Raw genomic sequence first — 16,707 nt, forward strand, 5'->3', positions numbered from 1 at the left:
CTGTAATTGATTTTTGTGTACAGAAAATACAAGTAAAAACAAAAAAGAGAGAGATGTTTATAGAAATGTTCATCCAATGCAACTATAAATATAAACTAATTAAAAAAAATAAAAATATTGTTTTACTTAAAAGATTCATCATAATACAAAGTGTATCTTAAAAAACCCCCACTAATTATTTCCTTTATATATTTATATTATATTAAATTTTTTCCTCTCTTTTCATTTTATTTAATAACATTATTATATTAATATAATATGATTTTAAACTCATTGCGATATTATTAAATGGAATTAGTAAATATAATTGTACTATCTATTAAGAATTATATCAATCTTTACATACACAATTTTAACACAAAACATTACTTCTCTGAAACAATGTCTAAGTTGAAAAATTTTACATAATTGAATAAAAAATAAAAAAAAAAGTCAAATAAGAATTTAGATTCATTCGATTATAGCTGTACGTATAAAATACAAATGACCAAATGTTCTCGAATTACGTTTACATAAAATTATATACATTTATCAGATAAATTACAAAGATAATTTCCCATCTGTCTCTTTCTCTCTCTCTCCCGCTCCCTCCCTCTGTATGATTATTTAATCAACTCAAACTGCAAAACCTGTTCTCAGATCTTTATCCCATTTCGTGTTTATCTTAATGCAATGTTGCAACCAACACGAATTAATACAGAGTTATGATGCATGGAACATCTGCGGCACTACCGCGACACATCGCGCGCTACAACAATACGAAGATGCCGTCCTATCTCCGCATCTGTATTCTCTAAAATTTTAATTACGGTATTCGCGCTTACCAAACAATTATCGTCGGCTGCACTATGTGCAGCATCGTTGTCCTCCCCTCGGGGCTCCGTCGCCGTTCCACCTTCGTTTCGCGGCTCGTACGTGCCCCTAAGGTGATGCCCCGCGCGGCGCGCACGTGGAGTGCCCCGGCTCGTTCGAGAGAGGGGCCCGCGCGTCTCGTGTAATTTTCATCGAGTGGGTGGATACCCATTATTTCGCATTACAGGGTCCTTACGAGAGGTACGATCGCGCCGGTCGTGCGGACCGAGCGGAACGATCGCGTATTAACGACGCGAGAACTCGCGCGAGATTTCTCGGGCTTGCGTATACAATTTTGTGCAAATCGCGACGCACGACAATCGATAAGACTCTCGTTTCTCCCTTTTTCACGTAGAAAAGATCTTATTCGAACGCGATTCAGATGTGCTCTCTCTTTCGATATTTAACATCCTCTACTGTAATAAACTGAGGCAATTGCACTTGTAAACGAACAGATTCGAGAGTTCGGTACAAGAGACAAATGAAATGAATTCATACAACTTTCTCTTTCCCTTGCAAACTCAACTTCGCATTTAAATGGAATTTACCTAGTCCTGTTCTTGTGAATCTTTAAATTGTTAGTTAAAGAAAGGTGAAGTTTAATTTAAGTCGTTAAATATAGCTAAACTGACCTGAAATTCAGATAGATTTGACGTCACCTATTAGATTCATCTATCGGATTATCGCGGAGGAAATAAAACTTGCACTTACGATGAATAGAGCCGGCGTGTGTATGCGTGTGTGTGCGTGTGTCGCACGGTTTTACAGGGATTTTGCCACAACAATGTCGGGGCGCGATCGTCTTTTTCTTTCTTAATGCCGGATCATTAGCGGCACCGTATTAGCGAACGGTTCCGAGCGCGAGTTAACGATAACAGATTGTACAGCGGGGCGCGATGTTTGCGAGCATTATTGGCGCCACTTGTACATCGTTACCGGTGTACGTGACGTATCGGCGGGCTATCAGAGAGGTCCGCACCATCCACCATATCATTATGACGCCTCGCAGGCAGAACTATCGATCCCGATCGATGATATTAATAGTCGCTAACTACAGTCCTCCGAGCCGCCCGCTTGTGCGAGTTCTACAGCAAGTTTCAGTATAAGGCTTTTCAAGCCGTCGATCGGTCGTCGATCGATCTTTTTTTCTTTTCGTTTTTCTTATATCTATGTATTCGTTGCGCTAATTGTTCATAATTGTTCCGACAAGGTCAACACACGCGTGCGCAGAATTATTTAACAACGACCAAGTCCCATAACAATACTCTTTGATTATATTTGTAATATTGTTTATAGTGTTGCACTTCGATAGCTTAAAATTATCTAGATAAAGATAAATTACATGTAAATATATCTTAGATAAAATAAAAATAATAAAAAATTTTCAAGATGAAACATAAAACTATACTGTTTCATTTTTAATTTTAAAATAATATTGCTGTTGAACAAAACAATTTAGAATATAAAAGCAATATATTTTTGTAGAATACTTGTAAGATAAAGATAGAAATAAAACATTCTAATAATCCAGATAAAGGTAAGATAATTTCTTCATCTAGATAATTTCCCAGTAAGCATAAAATCATTACTGCTATGTTATTACACGATATTTAATAAATATGTAACGTCTTCAAATATGTCGTATTTAACGTTGTATACAACATTAATATAAACAAATTTTGGCCGTGAATTTTGGAGATAACGTTTTTAAAACATTTCAGTGATGTTTTAAAAGAAAATCATATATCAAATAATCTTTTAAAATGTTTATATAATATTATTTTAAAACGTTTAAAAGTGACACATGAAATCAACATATGTATAAATGTTACATTAATGTTTCTTACTTACTGAATTGATATAAATAATAGCAAACACTGACTGTTTAGTATTCAATAAGTAATTATTGAACAATGTATTTGTTGGTCGTTTCAAATCTGTACCAAATCGCTTGATATAAGAAGCAAAAATATTAAACAATTTCATAGTGATATAGTCAGGATTAGCTAAGTTAATGTTTTTCTTTTTTAATTAAATTAATCGTTTATAAAATTAATTTAGTTACGTTAAAAATTACATGAACAAAAAACTAACTAGTTAAAAGTTACGTTAAAATTAAATAAAGTTAAATTAAAAGTTAATTTTGAAAAGTATTATTCATATTAAATCAGAAATTTGTAATTTTTTAAAGTTAGATTGCTCAAAACAAATATAAATCGTCAAACAAATTTAATAATCTGTTTAAAAAGTTGTTTTTATTTAAAAAATGTATTTTTTCTCTTATAATTTTTTTCTTAGTAGATAAATTTTTAACTCAGAAAAAATAGTTAATAAATTGTTCATGTATTTTGAAAATAACTAGTTAAAGTTAAAAATTAAATCACTTAAAATTAATTAAGTTAAATTAAAAGTTATTAACATTTAACTTTTAACTTTTAAATTAATTTTTACTCTCTAGATATAGTACGCGTATCAAGGTGCTCAGTATAAACTAATTAATTAACGCGGCATATTCAATTGCCAATATTTGGGTACTTTAAAATTTTATTTATTGTTTGAGTTAACTGCAATTTTAGCGAAAAATTTTAGCATTGACCAAAAAACAACTACAATAATTACCGTATTTGATCCATTGCTCTTATTTTATCGTGATCAATCGCGATTCACTGCGCCGGACGATGACGCTCGATGAAACGAGATTATGAAAGTTCGATATCAAAATGGACCGAAGACGTGATTTCCGGTTAGCTAACGACGCGGCGGTCTAAAATCGCGGCGGAATCGCACGCAAGATGCGCTCTAGGGAATCTGTAGGTAACTTCATAGCGGCTTTCGAGAGTAATCCCAGAGCGATCACGCTTACGATTTAGCTATGACTTTAATTTAAAGCGCCTCTATGTCCACAAAATGTAGTCATTGAACTACAAAGCCAATGTGAAACCCGTAGGTAATATCCATAATTTTGCGGTTCTCTTCCAGAGCCATAGTATAGGTAAAACATTTATACATAAAATATGAATAATCATTACGTGTATACAATGTGAACTATATAAACTAAGTTTTACGTGTTATCTATGTAAACAATAATCAATGAAATCATAGAAAATTTAGATATTAGAAATAGTAAAAATTATATTCCATTTTAAAAAATTTTTAATATTATATATTTTTATTTTATAAATACTAAAATCAAATATAATAACAATCTTATAATTAACTTAATTACTTTTTTGTACTGTCTTATCTAATTTATAATTTACACTGCTTGCTTAAAAAAAAAGATTTAAATAAACTTAAACAATACACGTAAATAATTTATTGTAATACTGAAATTTACGGTAAAATCTGATTAGGAGTGAGATGAGTTAGATAGACAAAGACGACAACAATCAATCTGTTAGACGTTTGTTTAATCCCCCCCTCCCTCCTCCTCTAGCAAAAATCAAGATATAGTTTCCCATCAATATTATTATTATATAACGAGTGTGTTGTATTACAGTTACATTGTTGAGTGGTAAGTTATAATTAACAGTTTTATAATTGTAACTTGGTGTTTCCTTACTGCTAGACTACCTATGAAAATTACCTAGAGGATTCATAGACATTAGCTACAAGAAAACATTGTGTATTTATGTTAAAACAGATTCTTTTTAAATTTTTGTGTTGAATGTTTAATGCATTCAAGTATTGATTTAACATAATAATTATGTTATTTGAATTGTGTTGAATTGATATTCAATTTTTATAACGTAAAAAGAATATATTTATGGATAAATAAACAAATAACATAAAAATAATATAAATTTAAAACATAAATTTTGAAGGAGTGTCTACAACGCAGTCGTTATAATGTTACAATGCTGCAATTTCTATTTTACTAATTAGATTAAATTTTCTAATTTCAAAAAAATCATTCCAAGATCAAGAAAAAATCTCCCCATTCGAGTGTGGATTCGACCCAATTTCAAAAAATCGCCTTCCTTTCAGAATTCAATTTTTTCTAATTAAACTAATTTTTCTAATTTTTTATATTAAAATTACTTTATTAATCTTCCTAATTTACTTATTTAAATTCTTTAATCTTCCTATAATTTTATCTTCATTTTTTATTCTACTTATACTACTCCTAGGACTTTATTTTGAATACTCAGAAAAATCTATTGATTGAAAAATTTAAATATCTCTAGAATATTAGTTAAAATTATAACATTTAAATTGCATTTAAAAATTATATTTTATATAATATATATTTTAAATCTAAATTTCCCTACCCTCCTCCTCCTTTTTTACTTAACTATCTCTATTCTAATTATTCTTTTTTCAATAATTATTATTATTTTCTTAAAGTAAAACTATTACATTTAATTTCGACTTAAAAATTGATTAAATTATAATCTAATGAATGAAATGTAATGAATAAAACCATATGTTCTTTTCTTTGATTGGTCCATCGCAGAATCGTAACAACTGCATTGTAAACGGTCCTTGAGGTAAATAAATATAAAATATTAACATATAATAAATGTTAATTTTATTAGAAATATGTTTCCACACTCTATTCCCAAATCCTGTTAAAGTATTATATTTTTATGTTAATTTTTTACATAATATGTTACTTTAAAATATATTCATCTTGTGTTAAATTAACACAAAAATTTACCCGTTTAAGGGGGACATGCGATATATGTTAAATTCAACATAAATTTTCCAACTGTGTAAGCTCAATGTTCACATTTTATGAAGAAGCACTTCGATTAAAAAGGGTAGCTTTTAGCCAAACTTGACAATTCTATGTATTTGATAATTAACAATAATAAGTAGAACGCGAATCAGAACCCAACGACAAATTGTCAATGCTGATAAAAAAAATCTATATTCGTGGTAAAGCAGGTGTAATTACCAAAAAACTGAAATTATGTTTAATCAAAATTAAAAAAAAGTTTCTCAGTAAGAGGCGCATTTTCAAGACGTTTAAAGGATTCGGAAATTAAAAAAATTACAAAAATCTTGAGTACAGTTGTTAGCATAATTCAAATTTTGATAAAACTGATAAAAAATGTGTATTCCACCAGCTCAGTAAAATTTTCTACAAAATTATATTATATTTCAAATTGAAAACATTTTCATACTTTAAGAATATATCACACATTAAAATATCACCAAAAAATATAAAAATTTCATAAATTGTTCTATTATTACGTCTGAATATCTGTATAAAATTTGAGCAAAATCCTTTTTAAAAATGGTTTAAAAATTACTTTTAATAATGGTAATAGTTTAAAAATTATTTTTTGTTACTCATAAATCATATGTAAAACTATTTTCTATAGTCCTTATTAACTTTTTAATAAAGAAATAGCATTACGAATTAAGTTAATTTTTTTTACACATACTTTAATATATAAATATTCGTGTAAAAGTAAAATTTGATTTATCTATTCGTTTAAAAATTATTCATTTAAAACTATAACAAAATAATCATTTTCATAGCATAAATCAAATCTTTTCTTATTCTGTTCTTTACAGCTGATTTAACAGCCAAGATTTGAATATTTACGATAAAAATGTTTTGTTATTAATTAGGAAAAAAACATAATTCTAAAAAACTTGTTGTTTTTAAGTTTTTGATAATTTTTAAGTTGTATTGTAATGAAAAGCTCAAAACATTCTTAAATGGATATTTCTGTTTTCTTTATATGGATATCTTCAATTTATTACACATGATAAATTTAGTCACTCTCACTACAACCAGATTAGTACACATTAAGGCTGCTTCATATAAATTATTTAAATACAGTGGCATACTATAATCAAATGTAATAATAAAAAGATACATATTTTCTGTTAAATGGGTGAGTTTTTTGACTGCGTTGTGACCACCAGCCACTCACAGTGCTTGAACAGTGGAAAAACTCTAGGCACCGACCTCTGTGAATGGCTGTAGTCAATCGCAATACGATCAAATGGAATGCTGCCCTGTTAAATAATGTGACAGTTTTATTATTAGGTATGTAATAATTTAAAATATTTATCTGCTTTTACATTTAACTTTGCTATTTCAAATTTTATTATGGTGCAAATGACTGATTTTGCTATTAAGTAAATTGTCAATTAATTCACTCACCAGTTGTCGTTGCTGCTGCATTTTCTTTCTGATTGATTCTGAAAATATAATAGATATAAATCATAAATATAAATAAAATATTGTTTATTAAACTACCATATTACTTTAGAAATATGTGATAAAATATTTTTACATACTAAATTATATTTCCTTTGTTTCTGAAAGAACACACAATAAAATATATTAAGTAATATTTTAACCATTTTCTTAATTTAAAACTTTTGTATTAAAGAAATTACTATATTAATAAAATAAATATATGAATATATTTCATGTAATCATAAGCTAATTTCATGTAATCGTAATCTCGTCATCATTCTTTTTACATATAAAATAACATTACATAAATTTTATGAAAAATAGAAAATAAAGATATATTTTTGTTTTCACGTTCACATTGTAAAAATACGAACGCCAAAATGCAGAAATGTCAATTAATAAAATAATATTAATTACTTACCAAGTTACTCCGACGTATGTCGTCTTCTCGCCGAAATTCTGCTGACAATTCTACTGCTCTCCTGAAATTGCACATTAGTGAATGCCCAAAACTGTATTCGGCTTTTTTCCGATATTGTGCGAGATAACATTCCATCATAAACGCGAGAAACGCGCGCGAAAATGCAGCTTGCGACGCAACAAGTATTAACACGTTAAGCGCCACGTCGGTTTTACGTGCCATTCCAGGCCACAGTTAGCCGTCAAATGCCCCGATAAAAAAAAAAGCGATAGAAAACGATAGAAAGCTCAAGAAACCTGATGCAAAATGATAGAATTCTAGACGAGAGGACGAAAGCTGTTTAAATAAATGCATAGATACAACGGTTACCACACCGTCCGCCACTACACACGATCCTTTCGACATCGTATCTACGCACAATTTGCACTCGAAAAACGCGAAAGGTACGGAACGCCCGATTAGCAGAACTCATTCGACATTCGCGACACTGCGAGTGCGTTTTTTTCGAACGCTCACGCGTTATAAGCAATTATAAACATCGTCTTATCCTTCTTGTTTATAGATATTAAACGAGGACAAATGATGTTTACAAGCGATGCGAGCGCGAAAAGTAAACGCAGACTACGCGGATGAAGCATCTAGTCGAATGTGGTCGAATGGATTCGCGCGAAAACAAGAGAAGTGTCACGACAAGCAGCACGAAGCCTAGAAATATCACGAATGAGTGCGATCACCGTCCATTACGTACCAAAACGATTGTCTGCTATCTCACATTCGGCATTCCTCGTCGCACAATCAAATTCGAAACATAAACACCCAACACGCAACGTTCGATCGTCGCGGTGAAGCAGAAATAAACATGGGTATGGTAGTGGCAGCACTGGTAGCGGCGGCAGCGGCGGCGGCAGCAGCAATGATGGCGACGTAGCGGCAGCGGCCAACAGTGTCGGCTTGACGACCGTTGACGAGCGGTAGCGAAGATAGCCGAATGGCGACGCAGCGCACCGACGCAGCGACGCAGCGGCGTAGTAGTGCGTATAGACTGCGTAGTACGGTAGTAGCGCTGCAGTGCGGTGGAACGTAGAGTCCCTAGAAGTACAGAGTCTGGACATCTCGGGATTCCACGTGATTGGATCACGTGATTGTGCACCTAAAATGGCAGCACCAATACGGATCCCTGTTTAATCCTCTTTAGCCAATGCGATAACAGCATATAAACACGAGGTCTGTTCGAGTTGCTTGAAATCCCTAAAAATTTTTGCACTTGAGAGGATCGATTATGAAACTTTTTCCCTAGGGCGGAAACGTGAAAAGTGAAAATCTTTACCATTGAAGTTAATGGAGAAATTTTTCATTTTTCACGTTTCCGCCTTAGGGAAAAAGTTTCATGATCGATCCCCAGATGAGATAAATATAGGGTGTTTACGATAACTAATCGGATCTCGGATTGGATTGAACAATGGTACTCAACGTAAGTATAGAAAATTTCCCTAGGCTAATCGGATTGACGATTGCTGTCTCAAATGTAATCCGATTGATGACGAAAGCGTGGAGACCGAGAAGCATGCTTGAAAAGTAAGTCTCTTTATTTTTTTAAATAATAACACAAAAAATCAAAGATTAAGTTAAAAAGAATGATTTGAATTTAGATTTATTGTAATTTTTTTTGTCTAAACACTGGATTTCGTTTAAATTTCTGTTTGTAAAAATTAATTAATCTATTCTAAAGTTTGTGGTTATATCGGAAACAAATCAAAATTAATAAAACAATTATTAATTATTAGGTACATATTAAAGCAAATAATATTTCAAGCATATCATATAGAATTCCTGTTTATTATAAACTCAGTAAAAATAACTTTGAAATTATTCAACTACATTATACATTAATCAATATTAATTTATATGTTAAAAATCAATAATGTTTTTAAAAATGTTCTTTTTATTCTTTTCCAAATCGTAAATAAACTGCAATTCCATGAATAAATAAAAATTACTGGAAAATGGATTTATATGAAGAGGGCATTATTGAACAATATCAATTTGTGCTAACTTAAAATTTGTAAAATCTACTTTTCTTTATTAGTTGTTTATTAGAGAGTAATAATATAAAAATGGAATAGACGCATCATATATGCATACAATTATTTTAATTTTATTTATGTACATTCCGTTCTTATATTATTACTCTCTAATGAACAACTAACAAAGAATAGCAGATTTTACAAATTTTAAGTTAGCACAAATTGATAATGTTCAATAATGCCCTTTTCATGTCAATCCATTTTCCAGTAATTTTTATTTATTCTTGGAGTTGAAGTTTATTTACGATCTGGAAAAGAATAAAAAAAACATTTTCAAAGACATTATTGATTTTTAACATATAAATTAATATTGATTAATGTATAATGTAGTTGAATAATTTCAAAGTTATTTTTACTGAGTTTATAATAAACAGGAATTCTATATGATATGCTTGAAATATTATATGCTTTAATATGTACCTAATAATTAATAATTGTTTTATTAATTTTGATTTGTTTCCGATATAACCACAAACTTTAGAATTAATTAATTAATTTTTACAAACAGAAATTTAAACGAAATCCAGTGTTTAGACAAAAAAATTACAATAAATCTAAATTCAAATCATTCTTTTTAACTTTATCTTTGGTTTTTTGTGTTATTATTTAAAAAAATAAAGAGACTTTTCAAGCATGCTTCTCGGTCTCCACGCTTCGTCATCAATCGGATTACATTTGAGACAGCAATCGTCAATCCGATTAGCCTAGGGAAATTTTCTATACCTACGTTAAGTACCATTGTTCAATCCAATCCGAGATCCGATTAGTTATCGTAAACACCCATCTATTCGATCGTAAAAAAGAGAGAGACGACAAAGAAATTAATTCAAAAAGGGCAGCAACACGAACAGTCCTACGTTCAAGTGCACCAACGATAAACATACACACACATAAAGCTCACGTATGTACATACACTGACATAATCATCACCGACATTTTAGGAACAGATGTCCAGACTCTCTACTTCTAGGGACTCTAGTGGAACGTTGTGGTGAATTTCGGAACGCTACCATCGTGTGCGTGGGGTCTTTAGGTTCTCTCTGCTCCTTCTGCTTCTTTCGGCGGAGGAGAGACAGGAGAGTACGTTCACGCACGCGTGCTATGTTGGGTTGAAACGAGGGGCGACGAAGGTTCGCACGGCAGCCGCGAGGAGGGCGTGAAGTGTCGCCGTGCAGTTCCCGGGAAGATAATAAACAAAAGGGACGATGGCTCGTCTTCTCCGAATGCTTTGAATCGGTGTCTCTTCCTTGGGTATGCGTCGCCGTCAGGTTAGCGACTGCTCGAGGTTGTTTTCTCGCGAGTGAAACATCGTCATCGGGGTAAGTTCCCACTGGAAAAAACGAGCGACGTGATCCGCTCGCGTGATTCTCCGCTACTTCTCCCCCGCATCTCGATGGCGCGGTAGCTGCTCCGCGGTATCGACAGGTTATGTTGACGGGGCGCGTGTAACCTTGGCCGTGTGCCGTGTCTCGGGCGACCTCGATAGTTTGGGGATCCGGCTCTCACGGATTTGTCCTTCGTCTCCCATTGTCGCGTTACATAATTACTCATAGACTTGTCTCGCCGGAGCCGTGCGGCATAGTGCTCGCGGGCATCACGGAGTTTTGTGCGGTCCGTATCTGTCATAACGTGAAGCGACTTCGACTGCTCGCCGCGCCATATTGGCAGCGAAGTGTTTTTACATTGATAACTCCGTTTTTTTTTTGGGATCTACCTTGCGCACGCGGTATCGCTTATCGCTACGCGGGACTCGTGAGACGGGAGTCCTCGATACCTAGGGTGCTTTCGACAGGGTGTGAATTCTGTACGTGTAACTGTGCTGATGTCTAAACGATTTCGAAAATCAGTCGATCATTTTTAGACTCCCGCACGTTGCTTTTAGGACCGAAACTTTGATCTACACAAATTGTATACGATTTTGAAAGGCAAGCGCCGATTGCCGTTTTCCTGTCCGTTGCAAACATCGCTAATTCCGAAGAGATTTGTATGCAAAAAGAATGCACATTTTGGTAGTACACATTGAATTACGTATGTAGAGCCTTTGCTATTGAATCGATTAATTTTCAGTTGCAAAATGACAGAGAGTAGTGTGCCCAGAATAAAGTCGCGCAATGGAGCGCGAATTTTTAAAAATCCACCACAGCCACACATGTGTATACAAGATTTCATACAGGTATTGTATTGTTGTGATAGCAATTCTGTTACTGCAAGAGTAATTTATTACATAACTTGTAGGAATCAATGGTGTATTATATAAATGTCAATTCTTTTGGTACAGGGCACTATGGCTCCGTGTTATGTAAACATATTGTCTTGGGACAAAGTTCAAATGCCTCGTAGATCTACGCAGCCTATACCACTCTATGGAGGTATGAGATTGCCACCACCTCGCACAAAGACGGAAGCAATAGTGTTTGCAGTAATTGTTAATCCAGAAGTTCTACGGATGAGTGGCAAGAATGCTCAGGATGTACAGGTAAATAAGACATTTTTAATTTGTAAAGTCTGTATTAATAATTATTCCTTATTATTAATTTTTTGACTGAACGTTTGTATCATCTGCGATTTTTATCACATGTATACTGTTATTCTCTAACAGAAACGTACGTGGTTTATTGACACACTATTAGACTTCATAGAGACAATGAACCCAGGAATAGTATTCAATCGTAATTACACAATACTGAAAGATCGTGATATTACGGGTGAGCTGAAGGAGGTTTGGAACGCAGTGCTAGCTATACGCGACAACGAGCAGCGTCCGCCACAGCAGGAAACTTGGATCGACGTTCAACCTCCGATGTCACAATTTCCTCAATATCCAGAACAGCAACAGCAGCAAGAATATATACCGCAACCGCCGCAGTATCACTCGAGCGTCGCCTATGGTAGAACTATGAACAACGAAAATATGCATTATGAGAACTATGGACATCAGCCTCAGAGTCCAGTAATTTCTAAGAACGAGCCTATTTTCATATCCGGACCTATTGGAACGCAGCAGCATAACCTTCGCGATCGTCGTATCATGCTTAATGGAATTGACAGCTATAGCGAGCGCGGCAGAGACGGTCAAGTTGTACAAAATATTATTGCCGCACAGCATCAATTTCAACCCAGACAAACGTGGCCGCAGTATATGAATACAAAGTATATGCATCCGAATTCGAATCTGCCATATGGACCAGCCCCAAATACCACCCCAACTATTGATCCTTCGTACTCGGTGAGGCCTCTTCATACATATGTTTATCAACAGCAACAACAACAACAGCAGCAGCAGCAGCAGCAGCAGCAGCAGCTGACACCGCCGCCGTTGCACATGGATATAGATGCTATGCACAATGATATGCGTCGGATAAAACAGCAACCACAACTACAACAGTCACAAATATATTTCCACAATGTACAATCGCAGTATGTTGAGCAATCTGGTTTGTTTAATGTACAAAACAATGCTCATAGAGGTAGACCGCATATGGGAGTAGCTCAGAAAAACAACGCTACTAAGAGACAGACAAATTCACCAACACACACTTCTTGTACCAATTGCCAAAATAAAGACGATCAATCTTCCACAAAACCGAAGAGTCCTGTTAAAGTTCTTCAGAGGGAGATGCCGACGGAACGGCAAGATACAACTAATGTGGAGAGCAATAAAACCCCAGCAGAAAAATTAGAGGAACTGAAAATTGTTCTGGTGACAGATTTAGATGAGACTGTTAAGAAAAATGATGAAGTCATAGTTGAATATGCCCAACCAGAGAAAGAAGATGTTTGTAGTCCAGAACTCATGTGTACTGTCAATGAAACATCATCATGTGAAGATAAGAATTCTGTAAAACCAGAATCCTGTAAGATGCCTTTGATGGAAACGAAGGAGACGGAAGTGCCAGCCATACAACAATTGACTGTTCAGAAGAATACCAATAAATCTGTCAGAAGCAATGCACGAGCACGAAGAGCGCCAGCGACCAAAGGTGATAAGCATAATTCTTTGGAGAGTCCAAAGCGCTCACAGCCGACGATGAATAGCATTATCAAGACTGTATTCAAAATTAATCCAAGTGCATCCGGTGAGGAATCTGGTAAGAAAAAGGCAAACGGCCAGGTAAGGCCGACCAATAATAAAGCGATGTGCGAGAATGAGGAACACGTACAACAGGGATATACGATACTAAAGAAGGAGACTCAGGAGGAGATGATGAGCGAGATCGCTCAATTATCCATTCAAGACTGCAAGGACGCGACTGAAGTCGCTCCCGTGCTCTCGTGATAGCCAGCTGATACTCAGCTGTGTCGGCGCGCGACCAAGAGCTTTGATGTAAATAGATAGAACTTTATTCAATAGAGAGAAGTTACAAAGTAACAAAAGACATCGCAGACAGAGGAGAGGGAAAAAGATATGTCTTTGACGATTAGAATTCACGCTTTTATGAAAAATTTCGAGTCCTTTTGAACAGAATGAGACTATAAGACGGTTTTGATTATCATCGTGCGAATATCTGACATACATCGTGAATGTGATCATACCAGAATAACGGTACTATCTGTGTGATATCAAGAAACGTAAAGTATTTCAGCTTTAGTCGATTATGGAAATAAGTTAGGAAACTTGTTCACGATCAAAGTTGGATACAACTTGAATTTATATATGATTTGATGAAAAATAAGCATTTGATTCATTACTTAGGCCGTTGTAGGGATCATTTTTTTGAATGTCATTTTTAATAACGGTTTCAATGACTTACAGTTCTTATATTTTTGTATTTGTAATTACAAAGTTATTGCTGGATTCCGAAATATTGGGCTTTTATTGCAATGAAATTTATTAAATTTTTCTTAGATTAGTTGATAAAATATAATAAATCTAATTCTTTTTAGTTTATATTTTATAGAAAAATAAGCAGTTTAAAAATAAAATGTTATAATAATTTGATGTTAAATGTTTAAATTCTAATTTTGAACAAATATGTATTATATAGATATATATCTATGTATATCTATTTTTTCATTGAAAATAAGTATAAACATGATTTGTTTGCTATTTTTACCAACTATGGTAACGAACATAATCACTTGCATGCATAAGTTCACACTTGCTAATCGAAATCCGTCTAGGAATCAATTTACTTCCAATATTTCAACAAATGATGTCGAAATAACGGAGGAGATGATATTAAAATATTTTTAAGTGTACGAAATATCTGAATGCTGCCTCGTTATCTCTACGCACGAAAACGAATTGAAATTCATTATGGATTGGATTAAGCATCAAAAGCTGGGTATGAAAATTTCAACATGTTCCGAATATTGTTAAACATTGTGTAATCGCGCGATGCCTGGATGCCTCTAAACTACCAAGAATTCATTGATCATGATTCAATGCAGTGATAGACGTACGCGAGATATTGATGCTATTCAGCATCTTTGTTAATTGATGGACTGCGATAATCCAGTGCGTCATGAGGTTCACTCTGTAATTGAAATGTGTGAACCAGTTTTGCCCAGCTCTATGAAGTATACAGTGGTATTGTCTGTAGTTAAGAACTGGTAGATTTAAGCCGGCGTAGCATATAATTATTGCAAGTCGAACGTTGCTGTAGATTTACAAAGAAAAAAGTATTTCATTAGAATGTAAAAGCTCATCATCTCATATCTTATCTTTTCACAAAACAATCAGAGAATTTCTATCAAAATTTTCTGTGTCAAATTTATTCATATTATTTATTCATATTATAAGTATGGTAACAATCCAGACAGTAATTTGCTTGAATATTTCGCAACGAAATTCAATGGGATTCATATTATCAATTTCATATCATAATTTAAATTTTAATATAATGATTTTTGAAAACATGTTTGTCGAAGTGATACTGCTTTCTAGCATCAATAACATAAATATCCTATAATATGATAGCTATGTAAAAATCTGATTTGATAACGTGCTCAAATAGATAGTTATTTTAAAAGGTGTGTAATTGCAATTTACTATGAAAACGTTGCGTTTTTTGTTTCAATTTTGAAATAAACTATACAAATCCCAAGATTGGAAATTTGAAAGTAATATATATAACAACTAATAATTTTGCAGTTTTTAAATAATAAAAATTGTTCAAATATTAATCATGTGAAATATGAAAAAATACATTTATTTTTTTTGTGCGAAATTTATTATCTCTTAAATGAATTAAAAGAATTTAATTGAATTGTAATAAAATGAATTTATATTTTTAATTTATTTTTAAAGAATTACATTTTTTAATTTTATTTAGAATCATGAAGAGAACTCCTAAAAAATTCTGAAATTCTCAGGAAATTTTTAAAAAACATTTTAATGAACACCCTAATTATGTATTAATCATATAGATAATACTTGTCTAGGTATCATTTTAAGAAAATTTAAAATAAACTGGATTATTATCGTACCTATAAGTTTTTCTCTCGAAATGTACAGTTAGTGAGTTTTTTTTTTATCTTATCGTTGTTTTGGATATCAAATTATACAATAATAATTTGAATTTATACGTTCAAATTTATACTTTAATACAAATATACTAAAAAACACATATAAACATACACGTTTAAGAAGAAAAAAATTTATATTTTTTATGTAAAACTATTTTAACTGCAAATTAAATAATTTTAAAAAATTAGATGATGACACACTGATCGCATTCGTATTAAACTACATGTAATTTCTTGATTGCAAGTAGATCGTATTTCAGTTTCTTCAACGTCATTCATCTCATTATTTTCCTGACGAACGATTGTCCTCCACGCGTCAAATACTCAGAGTCAATTACGCGATTTACAGGGGACGAATCTGCCATCATGAATTCGCCGTAATTTCGTAAATAGTCGAGAAAACGTATAAGGCTATTACATAGTAACCGATCTGAGAAAACCGCGCTTCTCGGTTGGATGTACTCTGCCAGTTTTATCAGCCTAAGAAGAAAGATTCGCGCATGACGTACAGCCTGATCGAGTCAATTATCGCGCACACAATCGCCCAATTATTCCTCGATTAGTCGCGACTAGGTCGCGCGCATTATTTTCTTATTAAATGCATGACGTCTAAACGCACACCGCATATCGGCGACCTTGTTCCTGAGAGCGCTGAATAAAAACCAAACAGTTTTAGCGAAACCTATAATATTTAACGCGTTACGTAGTTATCGATGCTC

The 16,707-nt window shown here is 33.1% G+C and overlaps 1 protein-coding gene across 3 annotated transcripts; it reads left to right on the plus strand.

The window, feature by feature from the left end:
- Window positions 1–10,603: 10,603 nt before the first annotated feature.
- LOC105201204 (probable basic-leucine zipper transcription factor Q) lies at window positions 10,604–15,219 on the plus strand. Of its 3 annotated transcripts, XM_039449044.1 has the most exons (5): window positions 10,604–11,324; window positions 11,403–11,504; window positions 11,588–11,693; window positions 11,799–11,996; window positions 12,120–15,219. In XM_039449044.1, exons 3-5 carry the CDS (start codon window positions 11,595–11,597, stop codon window positions 13,794–13,796), a joined length of 1,974 nt encoding a protein of 657 aa, XP_039304978.1. In that variant the 5' UTR covers window positions 10,604–11,324; window positions 11,403–11,504; window positions 11,588–11,594; the 3' UTR covers window positions 13,797–15,219. The 3 variants fall into 3 exon arrangements, with proteins under 3 accessions (XP_039304978.1, XP_039304974.1, XP_011167448.1); XM_039449040.1 differs by having other exon boundaries at window positions 10,604–11,504; XM_011169146.3 differs by lacking the exon at window positions 11,403–11,504 and having other exon boundaries at window positions 10,604–10,839.
- Window positions 15,220–16,707: the final 1,488 nt, after the last annotated feature.

Source organism: Solenopsis invicta, chromosome 1, assembly GCF_016802725.1.
Source record: "Solenopsis invicta isolate M01_SB chromosome 1, UNIL_Sinv_3.0, whole genome shotgun sequence".
Lineage (NCBI taxonomy): Eukaryota > Metazoa > Arthropoda > Insecta > Hymenoptera > Formicidae > Solenopsis > Solenopsis invicta.

Coding starts and splice junctions, on each gene's coding strand:
- LOC105201204 (XM_039449040.1), top strand. CDS start 11,595: ATGACAGAGAGTAGTGTGCCCAGAATAAAGTCGCGCAATGGAGCGCGA. Junction 11,694..11,798: donor GTATACAAGATTTCATACAG/GTATTGTATTGT, acceptor CTTTTGGTACAG/GGCACTATGGCTCCGTGTTA. Junction 11,997..12,119: donor AGAATGCTCAGGATGTACAG/GTAAATAAGACA, acceptor ATTCTCTAACAG/AAACGTACGTGGTTTATTGA.